The sequence below is a fragment of the Mobula hypostoma genome, chromosome 11 (genome assembly GCF_963921235.1).
Source record: "Mobula hypostoma chromosome 11, sMobHyp1.1, whole genome shotgun sequence".
NCBI lineage: Eukaryota > Metazoa > Chordata > Chondrichthyes > Myliobatiformes > Myliobatidae > Mobula > Mobula hypostoma.
The window spans coordinates 13,706,168-13,722,891 of record NC_086107.1 but is presented as its reverse complement, the minus strand read 5'-3'; the positions used below and the strand labels follow the sequence as shown (position 1 = coordinate 13,722,891).

The window sequence follows — 16,724 nt, the reverse complement described above, 5'->3', positions numbered from 1 at the left end:
AATTAACTTTGGGCGGAACAGCGATGTTACTAAGTGTTACTGCTATGCTGCTTCAGTAGGCTGGATTTGATCCTGACATCTTTTTGTCTGGAGTCTACACCATCTCCTGTGACTGCATGGCATTCTGCCGTCAGAACAGGTTTGCTCCATGCCCCACGGATGTACTGGTAGGTTGATTAACCGCTATAAATGACCCACTGTGTTACCGGGCGGTGGAGTGGATGAGCATCTGAGAGGTTAGATTAGCAGGGAAAATTATCCGAATGGGATTGGATTTCATTTAGAGATACAGCATTGTTCTGAGAACCAACCTAAAGAACTAAATCGTTTTCTTCCATGTTGTAAGAAAATGAAAAATAATTGGGACAATAAGGAAGAATATTGAATATAATTTTGTTGTAGCAATATTTATTTTGTCCAGCTGCTAAAACAGCAGATTATTATAACATCCTTCTCTTGTGCCTTGAAGAGGCCACCCTCAAGGTGAAGGAGCAGCATCTTGTATTCCATCTGGATGGCCTCCAACATGATGGCATAAATATTGATCCCTCCCTCCAGTACAAAAAAATCCCTCCCACTCCCCCTTCTCTTCCCCACTCTGGCCTTTTACCTCTTCTCTACCTACCTATCACTTTCCCCTGGGTCCCCTCCTCCTTCCCTTTCGCCAATTGTCCACTCTCCTCTTAATCAGATTCTTTCCTCTCCAGCCCTTTACCTATCCCACCCATCTGGCTCCATCTATTACCTTGTAACTTGTCCTCCTTCCCTTCCCCCCGCCTTTTTGTTCTGGAATCTTCCCCCTTCCTTTCCAGTTCTGAAGAAGGTCATCAGCCCAAAATATTGACTGTTTATTCCTCTCCACAGATACTGCCTGACCTGCTGAGTTCCTCCAGGATTTTGTGTGTGTTGCTCTAGATTTCCAGCATTTGCAGAATTTTTTCTGTTTATGATTATTACAACAATATTTTACAAATATCTTGCAGGAATTTGCATAGCACATAAGAACTTGTACATCACCCCTTCAACAGTAGGGGTCCTTCTCGACCAAGAGTGTAACAAGTCTGCATCAGTCGCTATCATTTATGTTAAATTCTAACCAGATGTGCAACTCCATATTTGATCCTGAGCAAGCTGGCTTCAATTTGCCAGTTAAGAAATTATCAAGTTAGGGAAACACACCACGTACATTCAGTGGCCACTTTACTAGTTACAGCTGTACACCTGTCCGTTGATGCAAGTAAAAATCAGCCAATCATGTGACAGCAACTCAATGCGTAAAAAGCATAAAGATATGGTCAAGAGGTTCAGACCAAACATCAGAATGGTGATGAAATTTGATCTAAATGAGTTTGACCATGGAATGATTGTCAGATGGGTGCCAGATGGGGTAGTTTATGTATCTAAGAAACTGCAGATCTCCTGGAATTTTCACACACAACAGTGTCTAGAGCAGGAAATCCCCAACTTTTTTTTTATACCATGGACCCTCTACCATTAACTGAGGGGTTCATGGACCTCCCCACCCCAGGTTGGGAATCCTCTCTAGAGTTTACAGTGAATGGTGATTAAAAAAAACAAAAGAACAACCGGTGAGTGGCAGTTCTATGAGGCAAAAACACCTCATTAATGAGAGATCAGAGGAGAATGTCCAGACTGGTTCAAGCTGACAGGAAAGCAGCAGTAACTGAAACAACAACGTGTTACAACATTGATGTGCAGAAGACATTGAACCTTGAAGTGGATGGGCTACGGCAACAGAAGACCACTCCAGGCTCCATTCCTGTACCTGAATAAATGAGTGTATTTTTGTGTACGTTACTTGTGAATTGTGGTTACCATATCAATTGTTAAAGAATTGATAATGCTGAAGGTGGTGGTGGTGGGGGGAGCACTGAGTGATGTAGGGTGGTGGGGTGTGACTTCAAAGGTGCTGGGAATTAATGACAATTATTCAACAAATTTGGATGTCATTGGGGTGGAGAATGAGATTTGTTCTGGGAGGAAAGAGAAAGGATTTTCTTTCCTAAATTCCCACTACTAGCAGACTTTTCAAAACCTTAATGAGCATTTTGTATCTTCCCATGCGTTCGTTTTTTACTTGGTCATAATTCACACAGCTATTAGAGTTGAACTCTTTCTTTCTTTCACCAGGCATTTGTTATCTCATTCACTTCTGACTTCATTCCACGCTTAGTCTTCATGTACTTGTACAGTCCGGACGGCACATTGAACGGGTTCACCAATAACACTCTGTCTTACTTCAACGTGAGCCACTTTGAACCGGGGTCAGAGCCACTTGAGCCAATGGCACTTGGATACAAGGTTGAAATCTGCAGGTAGATTGAACTGTTGAGAGTGAATTTTTCCTCTCCACATCTTTCTCTCATTATAAGTCTAGAAATGCTAAATAGTTTAACCTCGATTTCTTGAAGTTCAGGAGAATGAGGGGTGATCTTATTCAATATACCGTATCCTTAGGGGACTTGGCAGGGTAGACACTGAGATGTTAACACAAGTGGGAGGGACTCAGACTGGGCACCATAACTACAAAATGAGAGACTGATCATTTAAAACTGAGGTATTTGAGAGGACAGAGAATCTTTCGAATTCACTGCTCTAGAGTGTTGCGGAGGCCAGATTATTTAAGTTGGAGATGGATAAATACTTGAAAAGATCAAGAAACTGAGGACAACAGGAAACTGGTTCAGCAGAGGCCATCACAAATCCGCAATGATCATATTGAATGGTGGGGCAGGTTTGAGGGGCTGGTGATCTCTTCCTGCTCCCTGTTTTCCTGGATTTAGACCAAATTCCAAACCGTTTCCAAAAGCTAAATACAAGAAAATAGTAAAACAATGCCAAAGATTTGTTGAAATGAATCTAAGCCATCTATTTGCTATACAAGACTCACGGTGACTGAAGAATGTCACTGATCAATGGTACATGTCTGGTAGGAACATAAAGTCACAGCAGATCGTACTTTATAATTAGAATCAGAATCGTGTTTAATATCTCTGACATACAGTATACCATGAAATTTGTTGTTTCGTGGCAGCAGAACAGTGCAATACATTAAAAAGTACCATAAATTAAAATATGAAATGTATTTTAAAAATTAAATTAAGTAAGCAGTGCCAAAAGAGAGCAAAAAACTGAGGTAGTGTTCATGGGTTGGTTCATTCTCCATTCAGAAATCTGATGGTGGAGAGGAAAAAGCTGTTCCTAAAACATTGAACGTGTGTCTTCAGGCTTCTGTACTTCCCTGATGCTAGTAATGAGAAGAGAGTATCTTCTGGGTGATGTGGTCCTTAATAATGGATGCCACCTTTTTCAAGCATTGCCTTTTGAAAATGTCTCAGTGATGGGGAGGCTACTGTCTATGATGAAGCTGGCTGAGTTTTTCAACCCTTTGCAGATTTCTCCATAGTGGTCTCTGCATGTATAGTCTTTGATAACATACCAAATTTCCTCAACCTCTTAATGAAATATAGTTGCTGGACTTCCTCCTTCATATTTGTACCAGTATGTTGGGCTTCAGATAGATCTTCAGAGATGCCGGATCCCTAGAACTTGAAACTACTCATCCTTTCCACTGCTGACCCTTTGATAGGAACTGGTGTGTGTTCCCTCACCTTCCGCTCCCTGAAGTCCCCATTCAATTCCTTGGTCTTACTGACACTGAGTGCAAGGTTGTTGTTTTGTGACACCATTCAACCTGCTGATCTATCTCACTCCTGTATGTTTCCTCATCCATCACCTTCTGAAAATCAGCCAGTGTCAATTGTGTCATCAGTAAATTTATAAATGGCACTTGAGTTGTGCCTAGCCTCATAGTTATGGGTGTAGAGAGAGTAGAGCAGTGGACTAAGTACACATCCATGAGGCATGCAGGTGTTGATTGTCAACAAGGGGGAGATGTTATTTCCGATCTGCACCGTCCATGGTCTCCTGGTGAGGAAGTCAAGGATCCAGTTGCAGAGGTAGGTACAGTGGCCCAAATTTTGAAGCTTGTTGATTAGTACTGAGGAAACGATGATGTTGAACACAGAGCTATAATCAATAAACAGCAGCCTGACATGGGTATTGCTCTTGTCCAGGTGATCCAAAGCCGAGTGGAGAGCCAGTAAGACTGCATCCACGATAGGCCTATTGTGGCAGTAGGGAGACTGCAATAGGTTTAGGTCCTTTGTTTAGGCAGGAGTTAATTCTAGCCATGACCAACCTCTCAAAGCACTTCATCACAGTAGATGGTTATAGGTTTATGGCAACCAGGTGCCGTGGTAGCACAGAATAGAGGTTAGCATGACGATATTACAGCTTGGTGCGTCAGAGTTCAGAGTTCACTGCTGATGTCATCTCTAAGGAGTCTGTACATCCTTCCTGTAGAATGCATAGGTTTTCTCTGACTGCTCCTGTTTCCTCCAGTCCAAAAACAGACGGTTTAGTCTGTTAATTAGTCATTGTAAATTGTCCTGTAATTAGGCTAGGGTTAAATGTTGGGTGGTGCGACTTGAAGGGCCAGAAAGGCCTATTCTGCACTGTATCTCAATAAATAATTAAATTCAGTAAATAATTTTTTTCTAATTATTAAGGCAATAGAGGATTATAATGGTTATTATACTGGGCTAGTAACTTTAAATATTATACTGAAATTGATCATTTTTGTTCACTCATTTTGTTTTAAATCGGTTCACTATAAGATTTCGTAGAAGCCATCCAGCTGATGTGGTCTGAAATGCACAAAATGGAATTAACCTAGCAGGCAATGGACTGAAGTGGGCTGAATGACTTAGTGTGCTTTTAATTTCCTTGGTTTTATAAGTAGCCTAGCTACATAATTGGTTAGATTTCTAAAAAAAAATATAATTGCCTTTCATAAAGATTCAATGTGAGCCCCATGATTTTAAAATTGATGTCTCGCTTAACATCTAAACCAGGGTGATGAAGCTGTTTCATTTGTGTTCACGTAGTCTGTCTGATCACTTTAAAAAAAGGACAACACACACACCTTTGGACTTTATTCAGCTCAAAGCCAAAGTCATGGATGTAAAGTTAACTGAATTATAGAATTTACAGTGCAGGAAAGTGATCTTTGCAAATTGGATTCAAATGTACAATCAGAATCACGTATTTTTATCATTGAAATATGTCATGAAATTTGTTGCTTTGTGGCAACAATGCAACACATTACAAATTACCATAAGTTACAAAATAAAAATGGTGGCGAATGCAAATAGCGAGGTAGTGTTATGGATTCATAAGTTCAGAAATTTGGCACAGGGGAAGAAGCCGTTCCTAAAGCATTGACTGTGGGTCTTCAGACTCCTGGAGCACATCCCCAATCATAGTAATATTATAAGAGTATGCATGTGTATTAATTTACTAAAAAAAACCCTAGGAGTATAATCAGTCATCCAACCCCTCTCTTCCTAACCATTTCAACATTGGGCTGCATTCTTGATTTTTTTTTTATTTAATAAAATTTCCTTGGATGCAAATGAGTCTCTGCCATTCCAATTTCTGAATGGACATTAAACCCATGAACATATCCTCTTTACTTTTTTTCACGCCACTTATGTAGTTTAACTGCTTTAATTCACGATTTTCCCTATTATTATGTACTGCTGCCACAAATTTCTCGACATACGCTGCTGATATTAAGCCTGATTCCGATTGTGACTTAATCCCAATATCAATAAAATACTTTATTCAACTGTGCCACTGCCAGAATGGGAGTTATAAGCCACATTATCAGTGTGGCATAGAATCATAAAGCACTGCAGTACAGGAATCCCTTCAGCTCATTCAGTCCGTGCCAACCTGATCATCTGCCTTGTCCCATCTACCTGCACCCAGACCAGAGCCCTCCATACCCTTCTCATCTATGGACAAGCTTTTCTTAAATGTTACAATTGAACTCGCATCCTTTACTTCTATTACCAGCTCGTTCCACACTCCCACCGCCCTATGAGTACCTTATGTTCCCCTTGAATATTTCGTCTTCCACCCGAAACTTAAGACCTCCAACTTCAGTCTCACCCAAGCTAAGAGGAAAAAGCCAGCATGCATTCACCCTTTATAATTTTGTATACCTATATAAGATCTCCCCTTGTTCTCCTCTGCTCAAAGGAATAAAATCGTGATCTCTCTAACCTTTCTCCATAACTCAGGTCCTCCAGTGTCAAGAACGATCCTACAAATTTTCACTGCACTCTTTTAAAAATGATTTTTTCTGAATCATTGGACTGGAAAATTGTAAATGTCACTCTACTCTTTAAGAAAGGAGGAAGGCAGTAGAAAGGAAATTATAGACCAGTTAGCCTGACCTCAGTGTTTGGGAAGATGTTAAGAGTCGATTATTAAGGACAAGGTGATGGAGTACTTGGTGACACAGGACAAGATAGGACAAAGTCAGCATGGTTTCCTTCAGGGAAAATACGGCCTGATGAACCTGTTGGAATTACTTGAGGAGATTACAAGTAGGATAGATAAAGGAGATGTAGTGGATATTGTATATTTGGACTTTCAGAAGGCCTTTGACAAGGTGCCACACATGAGGCTGCTTACCAAGTTAAGAGCCCATGGTATTACAGAAAAATTACTAAGATGGTTAGAGTATTGGCTGATTGGAAGAAGGCAGTGAATGAGAATAAAAGGATACTTTTCTGGTTGGCTGCCAGTGACTAGTAGTGTTCCGTAGGGGTTGGTGTTGGGACCACTTCTTTTTATGCTATATGTCTGAAACAGGTAGGATGCAGAAGGACTTAGACAGATTAGGAGAATAGGCAAGAAAGTGGCAAATGAAATATAATGTTAGAAAATGCATGGTCATGCACTTTGGTAATAGAAATAAATATGCGGACTATTTTCTAAACGGGGAAAAAAATCCAAAAATCTGAGATGCAAAGGGACTTAAGAGTCCTTGTGCAGAACACCCTAAAGGTTAACTTGCAGGTTGAGTCGGTGGTGAGGAAGGCAAATGTAATGTTAGCATTCATTTCAAGAGGTCTAGAATACAAGAGCAGGGGTGTGATGCTGAGGCTTTATAAGGCAGTCGTGAGGCCTCAACTTGAGTGTTATGAACAGTTTTATGCTCCTCATCTAAGAAAAGATGTGCTGGCATTGGAGAAGGTCCAGACTAGGTTCAAAAGGATGATTCCAGGAATGAAAAGGTTATCATACGAGGAACGTTTGATAGCTCTGGGTCTGTACTCGCTGTAATTTAGATGGATGAGGGGGGATTTCATTGAAACCTTTCAAATGTTGAAAGGACTAGACCAAATAGATGTGGAAAGGATGTTTCCCATGGTGGGAGAGTCTAGGACAAAAGGGCACAGCCTCAGGATAGAGGGGAGTCCATTCAAAACAGATGCGGAGAAATTTCTTTAGCTAGAGGAAGGTAAATTTGTGGACTTTGTTGCCATATGTAGCTGTGGAGGCCAGGTCATTGGGTATATTTAAGGCAGAGATTGATAGGTTCTTGATTGGGCATGGCATCAAAGGTAACCGGGAAATAGGGTTGATGAGGAGAAAAAAAGGATCAGCCATGATTAAAAGGCAGAGCAGACTCGATGGGCCGTATGGCCTAATTCTGCTTCTTTGTCTTATTGTCTTATGGTCTTTTAAGATTATTTATATCTGTGCTGTAGGTAGGTGACCAGACTGCACACAATACTCCAAATTTGGTCTCACCAACATCTTGTACGTCTTTAACATAACATCCCGACTCCTGTATTCGATGCCCTGATTTATGAAGTCCTAATGTAATTGTGGCAATAGGATTAATTGTTAAATATTTAATTCATTTTTTAAATGTCATCTTAGGTACAAAGACTACAGGGAACCTCCATGGTCTTCTCAACCATATGACCTGTCAAAGGAATTCTGGTCAGTCTTAGCAGCGAGGCTGGCATTTGTCATCATTTTTCAGGTAAGTGGTTGGAACTGCTGCCCCGTTTAGATAAATTATGCAGAAACATTGGAGCAAGTCAAAGGAGAGGACAATAGGGGAATGAGGATTGTCTTTAGAAAGTCTTGCAAGTATTTGATCTGTGACATCAAGTCTGATGAACTAGATGTCACTTCCATTTTTGAAGGTGGCTGATCAATGTGAAAGGGTAATTAATGAGACTGGTAACTGGAAGCTCTCAGTCGCTTATGGATTAAATAGGGGTCTTCTGTAAAGCAGTCAGTTGGTCTGTATTCCTTTCCCCCAATTTCATGAGCAGAAATACAGGACACTAAATTAGAAGAGATGCACTATTATCTACACTCAGTGGCCACTTGATTAGGTAGGCCTGTAGACCTGCTCGTTAATGTAAATATCTAATCAACCAATCATGTGGTAGCAGCTCAATGCACAAAAGCATGCAAATATGGTCAAGAGGTTCAGCTGAAAGGGAAGAAAAGTGAACTAAGTGACTTTGACCATGGAATAATTGTTGGTGCCAGATGGATGTGGTTCTGATTTCCTGATATTTTCACATACAACGCTGTCTAGGATTTACACAGAATGGAGTGAAACACAACAAAAACGTGATGAGTGGCAATTCTGTAGGCAAAAATGTCTTGTTAATGAGAGGGGTCAGAGGAGAAAGGCCAAACTGGTTCAAGCTGACAGGAAGGCAACAGTAATTCAAAAAAACCACACATTAAAATAGTGTTGTGAAGAAGACTATCTCTGAATGCACAACACGTCGAACCTTGAAGTAAATGGGCTACAGCAGCAGAAGACAATTAAAGTATACTCAGTGGGCTTTTTATTAAGTACAGGAGGTACCCAATGAATTGCCCTGTAAGTTGCCAATTCAACGGGAATTGTTTGAGCACCTTTTCAGTAAGGTGGAAGTAGCAGTTTTTGATTCACTGCGTCTCTCTTGTGGACTGAGAGTAGGAAGGGGCACGGAGAGGGGGAAGTCATTGTTGGGAAAAGGGGAAGGGAGAGGGGAGGGTGCAGGAAAGAATCAGAAATACATTCTGTAATGATCAATAAACCAGTTGTTTGGAATCAAATGATGTCTTGGGACCAGATATGTCTGCACCTGCGCACCCCTCCCCCTGCACCCTGACATTCCTTCCATGCCACCCGCCCCACACCCCTCCCACGGCGCTCCACCCTCGCTATTCCCAACATCCTTTGCTCCTGCCAGATTTACAAACTCACTCTCCACTCCAAGTTGACATATACAGTATTTTGCAAGGTCTTAGGCAGCCTAGCTATAGAAATGTGCCTAGGACTTTTGCACTGTACCTAATAAAGTGGCCACTGAGTGTAAATGCAGGCTTTTGCTTTAGAGAAAATACTTATTTAATTAGGAATAAACATTTGTTCCCTCAGATGAGTGTACCTGATACCTATAAACTCATCGTTTGTTTTATGATAAACATTTAATTTGAGATAAATTACAACTCGTTCATTGACAATGTATTCCACAGGAAATCCATACCTGAATCTAGTCAGGTATTTGTTTCGACATAAATTTGTAACCCAATAAGAAGTTGTTATGATTAGGAATGGATATGATTGTGTAGATGTGGAGATGTTTCTACTTTTAAAGGAGACCATAATGCGCCTAAAACATTTGTATGGTACTGTAGGTTATGATGCAGAAATTTTAAAGATAATACTTAGTGTTTTATAGGTTGCTTAGCACATTCCAGGAATGTTAAGAAGTTAAGAGAGATGGTCCAAAAAAGACTCGAGAATGATTTCAGGTTCATTTATTTATCACATGTACATGAAAACATACATTAGAATGCGCCATTTGCTTTAATGACGTTATGATGTGCTGGGGACAGCCGCGAATGTTGCAAGTGGATGACAGGCAGTTTTCTCTGGTGAAGACATAGCTGAGGGAAGATTTGATAGAGGCATACAGTATAACATAAGGTGGAATTGGGACAGTAGATAATGGAGGGTTGTTACCATTGGTAGAAGTGGACTAGAGGTCACAGGCATAAGACATGAAAAAGAATGATGAGGAAAAAAAGTATTTGGAACCTGATAATTATTGCCTGCAGATGAAGTGACGCCAGGTTCTATGGTGACCTTCAAGAAGAAATTGGATAAATGTAATGGGGAAATTTTTGCCTCAAAAAATACCACAAAAGAATGATGGAGCTGGTGAATTGCTGTCATGGGGAGCTGACATGGACTCAATGGGCCAAATGGCCACCTTGTTCTATAACCATTTTATGATTTGCTGAATGACTATTGCAGTTCTGTAGAATCTTTTGAGATGGCGTTAATTAAAAATAGGATTTGATGACGTTTGAGTTTGAGTTGTAATTAGAATAGTTAAAGTTCAGGAGACAATTTTGGTATGCTGTGTTTGTAGGTCTGCCAGAGGTTCACAAACAACAAAATGTTGGAGGAACTTAGGCAGTCGGGCAGCATCTATGAAAAGGAATAAACCGTTGATATTTCAAGCCGAGACCCTTCACCAGGACTGGAAAGGAAGGTGGGGGGGGGGGGGGGATCCAGAATAAGAAGGTGAAGGGCAGGGGATGGAGTACAAGCTGGCAAGTGATAGGGAAGGTAGGTGGGTGGGGGAGGGTGAATGAAGTGAAAAGCTGTGGGTGGGGGGGGAGAAGATAGGTGGTAAAGGGCTAGTGAATGAATCTGATAGGAGAGGAGAGCGGACTATGGGAAAAGGGAGAGAGGAGGAGCACCAGAGAGAGATGATAGGCAAGTGAGGAGAAGGGAAGGGGTAAGAGGGGAAGCTGAATGGGAGTGGAAAAAGAAATAAGGTGGGAAGAAATTATTGGAATTTTAGAGAAATCAATGTTCATTACCTCAGGTTGGAGGCTACCCAAACAGAATGTGAGGTGTTTCTCCTCCAATCTGAAAGTGGCCTCATCGTGGTAGGTCATGGACCAAGATGTTGGAATAGGAATGGGAAGTAGAATTAAAATGGGTGGCCACTGGAGAAAAACACCTTTTGTGGCAGGTGGAGCGATGATGTTTGACGAAGCAGTTTCCCCCCAGGCAATGTTGAGTCTCAAAGATGTGGAGGAGTCTATTCATCTCTTTGAAACTAACTTTTGTAGTTCTACTAACTGCCCTTCTCCCATTGTTTTTACAGAACCTAGTTATGTTCATGAGCGATTTTGTAGACTGGATGATCCCAGACATTCCAAAAGAAATCAGCGAACGCATATCAAAAGAAAAGTTATTATTGGTGGAGCTGTTCCTGAAAGAGGAGCAGACGAAGCTGCAAGTAGTGGAGGCACTTTCATCGCAAGAGAAAGAGAGGACAGAGGAGAACTTTGACGAATGTTCCACAGAAAATCCAATGGAACTGTCTGAACACTGCACGGCTGAAGCGGATGCTTCCCAATCCAATTTTATAAATACAGAAAAGGAAGTAATTTAGGGAACTGATTTTAAAGTAACAAGTTTCTTTAGTTTGGGGCATTCCACAATATGGCAAGCTGTCACTCTAACGGAGCAGCAATATCTTGAAGGGCACACCTTCAATGGACAGCTTAAGTTTACTGTTGTTCATGTTGCCATTTTGAAAACATTGATGCTAGAATCACTTTCTTTACAGATGAGGTGGACCATGACTTAACTGTAAAAATATCTATTTTTACACAGTAAAATGCAGGGAATATCACTGTTTTGTATTCCACAGGAATGTTCCAGATATTTTCCATTTCTTACATAATAAAAGCAAATTTAGCCTGAAGTTTTCTGTGGGGGTGGGGGGTAGGGGGTTAGAGCAACGTAGGCAAAAGTTTGAGCTTCTTTTGGCAAAATTATTTTAGGTTCTGTGTTTTAAATTTGATATAATTAGTCAGCATTTGACTTTACTCTATTCCTGCTTGGTTCTTTGGGTAAGGGAAGATATGCAGCTCTTGCTCCTTCTAACTCTTACACCCTCCATCTAAAGCAACCACAGCTTGAGCAAACAACGCAAGTTCACTTCAGATCGAGGTTTCCAATCCGTAGGAACTCTCCACCAGCAATTTGAAAGAGTGCCCATTTTGGCTGAGAGGGAAACGGGGAATACTGACAAGGAGCTAGAAAACTGTTTCTGTAGTCACAGTTAGAATTAATAACCCCAAAGCAGCTTGGTACTTGCCTATCCTATTACAGACGTACGTTTATGTAATTAATGGAAAATCCTGGAATACTTTCCATAGCAGTACTGTCCTTTTGCCTTCATCAGCACTGCTAAAATGAGCATGTGAATGAAATCACGGCCTAGCTCGTGACAGGACTCGCCAATGCCTGGATATCTTGCAATCTCAATTTCTTCTCATGACAATGTCATCTGCCTTATGGTGGTTTTTCACAGAAGGGCTCCAGAGTCTTTGTAGTTAGCTTCAAATCGTGCACCTTAATTTTCACAAATGCCAGCAGGATCCTGATTGAAGTATAAACCATTTACTATCTTGAGTAGATAGGTCATTAGCATCCAGTGATTTGATTGGCTGAATAAAGGGGATTCATTCCTGGTGGAGTCCCAAATTCTAAGAATTGTTTCTTACGGAAAAGTAGTGGGGACACGTTTTAGGATCCCGATCCAAACTGAGACAGAATTGTATTCAGTAGACTTTCTGGATGCTGCTTCTCTGATACAGGAGACTAAACTGTATGAACAAATACCTAGAGTCATAGTTTGACAAAATCCTTTCTTTTCCCTCCTTTCTTTACATTTCTTCATTTTTGCCCCCCACCCCCCCCCCCAACCTGCTGTAGGAAGGGATCTCTCAACTATTGAATTAAGATAGTGCCTTTGGCAAACTATTACATTGGGGACTGGGTGCGGTAGGGAGGGACATAATTTGATTTATTGTTTAGGCACTAGATCAGAAGTGTAATGTTAGGTTTCACAAAGCTTTAATATCAAAGTTAGAAATGTGCACTATTTATGTATCATTTTTGATTTTTAGGAATTTAAGAGCACTTTAGTGTTTAATGTTCTTGCAATAATAGAAAATGTTGAAACACAATATTATACATTGTATTTGGAGTGAATTTCCCCATGTAAAGGTTTTCAACCTGTAACATGTACATTGGTTATATGGAATTTCCTTCTTTTAATGCATTATGTATAATTACCTCAATATCATTGCTTGTCAGTTGATTTTTACTTCTGCAACAGTTCATGCATTTTTTTGGATTGGAGCATATTTATCTGATATTTTTCTTCCATAGTTTTGCACTTCTCTACCCAGGACACTATGCTGAGCTTTGATGCCTGGTTCTATCTGTGCGATCTTTCTCTATAATGTAAAGTCTCTCATTATGCTTACAAATTCTGGTATGCAGTCACCTTGAGTTCCCCATCTGCCAATGTTTTTATGTAAACTGGCCGATTCTAATAATTCTGTCTGATTTGACAGTCTTAAAATTAATAAACATTTTAATTGGTTCATACTTTTCCCAATATTTTTCACACTGACTTGTAGCAAACTTGATCATCAGTTTAATGCATTGGTTAACTCACCATCAATCAACCCTAAACCATGGTCAAAGCCCCACTGGAAAGCACATTCTCCCATAACCGCATAGGATGCACAATTAATACTCTCCTAGATTACTTTATATAGGCTTGAGCACATATAGAGATTTAAAATTAAGTCCAATTAAATTATCAAAGGCAAACTAAAATACACCACAAAAATCAAAAGATACGCACATTAGATTAACTATTTAAAACAAAATGCTTTAATAATAATAATGCCAGTGTGTTTTGTTGGAAGTTAAAATACAATTGCTCCTTTATATGCGAAACAATAGGGAATAGTTGAATGAAAGGCTTCACTCAGGTGATTTTGGAAAATTATTTCCTTGAATGGTGTACTGTAGTTCTTACAGAAACATCTGCATGATGCTAAGCTAGGGCACATCATCAGTGATGTTACCTGGGGTCGTCAGGTGTTTCAGGTCTTTCAACATCATACACCCTTGCCCAGGCGACCCGGCCCATAAAGAAAAACAAATGACTTGAAGTAGTTTCATTTTACATTTTTCAATTTCTCTCTGATTTTGTAAACACATAGTAATGACTTTTCCAGGCTTCTCAGCATTGTCTGCCTTTGTGGGAGTAAGAATATTCAAGTTTAAAACTGGAGGGAGTGTTGTTTGGAGTTTGCGTGGATGCCATGTAGAACAGTCAGCCCAGTTTCCATCACTGACCTCTCCCTCATATGGTCTTTATGGTTATGTTAACCCCACTGTTGTCTTGTTGCCACTTTCAACCTGACCCCCACTGAACAAATTTGTAAAAACATCTTCAACAAAAAGATTTTTTCCCCAATTTACTGTTTCTCTCTTTGGACCAATTCTCCAACTGATTTTTCCATTAGATCAAATGGGTTGTCTGAATGCTTCTTTAAATGTCTTCCTTGCATCATACCGTGCCCCTTACTCCCAACCCTCCAATGTAGGAATTAATACTGCAGGAGGTAATTCATCCAAAATCAGAATATGAAGGAATTTTTTTTTTAATTCAATAATTCCTTTATGTTCTTACTGTGGAGCAATTACCTGTACAGTAAGAACATGAAGGAATTCATGTCCTTGGGACAGATTTGATGCAAGTGTGAAATGGGTGATTTATAATTTGTTCCTGAGGTCAAAGCCTAAAGAAAGCATGAATTAATATGTTCAAAATGCTTAGAGGACAGAGGGGAGCAAAATTGAACTAATTTGGCAGATTTTTTAAATTGGGGAAAAAGTCTAAATTTCTCTAAACATGAAATTCTTAGCAACATGTCAACAAGTCAAAGGCTGAAACCTGTTTGAGAATGCGTTGGGTCAAGTGGCATTTCTCATGCACGTATTCTGCACAGTTTGAAAGTTTGCTTGTAAGTAATCAGTCAAATTTACTCTTCAATGAATTTAGACGTTTTTTGAACAAGGTTCCCAGGGATCTTATTTATATAATAAAAAGGGAGAGGGAACTTTCAGTTCTACTAAGTGCTGGAAGAGGATTGTAATGTGAAAGATGCATGTACAATCAATAGTTGCTATATTACTATTCAAATGCAGGGGCTACAGATTCAGATTTCCATTCTAGTAGAGCACCTTGGTTTTCAAAACTGCTGTAGCTCTGAAGATACGGAGCTCTTCGGTATAGATTTCTGCATCACCTTCTGAAAGTGGTATTTGCTTTGGAGTAAATGTTTTATTTTAACATATTTTTGTTTGTTAGAAATTATGGTTGGGACACTTTTTCACAGATTCTCTTTCTCAAGAGGTACTCCTTAACAAAAATGTGTACTTAGATCACTTCTTTACACTCCACAATACACAAGGGAGTGAAAATAAATATGCTTTTGAAACAGAAATCTAGCCTACTGTATATGCAAACATTTCCAATCACATGTATGTGTGTCGTGTACTTTTATGCAAAAGTATATTCAAAATTGTGAAAAAATGGGAACCTGAAAAAATTCAAAAGATCCATAAGTCTTATCCTGATATACAATATATATAAAATGATTTATGGTCCTTGAATATTAAGGGCTATAATTTGTGTCTCAACCATAAAACCATTTGACTGTTGGAATGAAATATTGTTAAAAAACAAATATACATGCAATAACCCTACTTAAACATACACTCAACATTTTTTTTTTGCCATGTTCAACTTGTTACCAGGGTCTCAATGTTGTTCTTTACATAATCAGTATACTAATTTAGTCAAGTTTGTTGTAAGGAATTCTGCTTATAAGCAATTACTTTTCTTGGTCTAATGTGTGTCACAGGAATACACTGTAGTGGTACACTAATGATTTTGACAAGTTTATCTCTGTACACTATGGGAAAATAATATGAATAATGAAAAAGCTGAGAAAAAAAATTAAAAGTTAGTTTTAGGGTTTTTAATCTGACATGTCTTTTATCCTATTTTGTGCCATGGTTTCCTTCATATATTCTGTAATGATCACACACCATTCAAAGCATTCAAAGATTCAAAGTACATTTATTATCAAAGTATGAATGCTGTATACAAACCTGAGATTTGTCTTCCCACAGATAGCCACAAAACAAAGAAAACCATGGGAAATCACTTCATATTAACTTTGCTTCATTACAGGGAATGTGCTGTGCACGTATGTTTCAGCTGTCATCCTCCAAGTACAATCTCTTATGCTCAAATGCCCCCATTATGTTCCCTTTTGGTGTTCATTTCCCCATTTCAAGTCATTTTCCCTTAAGAATTTAGCTTCTCATTTATGTCTACATTCTTTTTGAATGTCAAAAATTCTTGCATTGTTTTGTCAGTAGTAATTGGATTAAATAAAAAATTGGTCCTGGTCAAACATTGTAAATGTAATTATATTTAGTAAGGCATTCTCTAAGTTTAAAATTTTCTTTTTAAAAAAAAACAGACTAGTACATCCATAGTGCTCCTTTATTTCAATTTACTTTTGACTGTCGTTGCTTGAATTATCATTCGGAAAGCCTTCATTTACTTGTTTCTGATTAGCTTACCCCTTGACTGAGAGGATACTGACTCTCCCCTGGCAAAGTCTATTTAAGGAGTCAACATCTGGAGCTGAAGCCCTCTTTAGTCCTTTCCATAGATGCTGCCTGACCTGCTGACTCAGCATTTAATATGTGTTACACTAGATTTCCAGTATCTGTAGAATGTGTTTATATAAGACCAAGTAGATCCTTGAGCCAGACTGAGTGACTTGAGTGGATTATTACATCTAAAAGGGCTACTCCCCTTTGACAGAAATTGATGGGAGATTAAGAACAG

At 39.4% G+C, this 16,724-nt stretch overlaps 1 protein-coding gene across 1 annotated transcript in view; it reads left to right on the top strand.

Annotated features, from left to right (window-relative positions):
• ano1a (anoctamin 1, calcium activated chloride channel a) overlaps window positions 1-16,269 on the top strand; it is a 295,780-nt gene extending 279,511 nt beyond the window's left edge. Inside the window, exons 26-28 of the mRNA XM_063061696.1 lie at window positions 2,152-2,336; window positions 7,825-7,930; window positions 11,085-16,269. Of these exons, the coding sequence (XP_062917766.1) occupies window positions 2,152-2,336; window positions 7,825-7,930; window positions 11,085-11,375 (582 nt within the window). The 3' untranslated portion in view covers window positions 11,376-16,269. The remainder of the gene's footprint in view (window positions 1-2,151; window positions 2,337-7,824; window positions 7,931-11,084) is intronic.
• The last annotated feature ends 455 nt before the right edge of the window (window positions 16,270-16,724 follow it).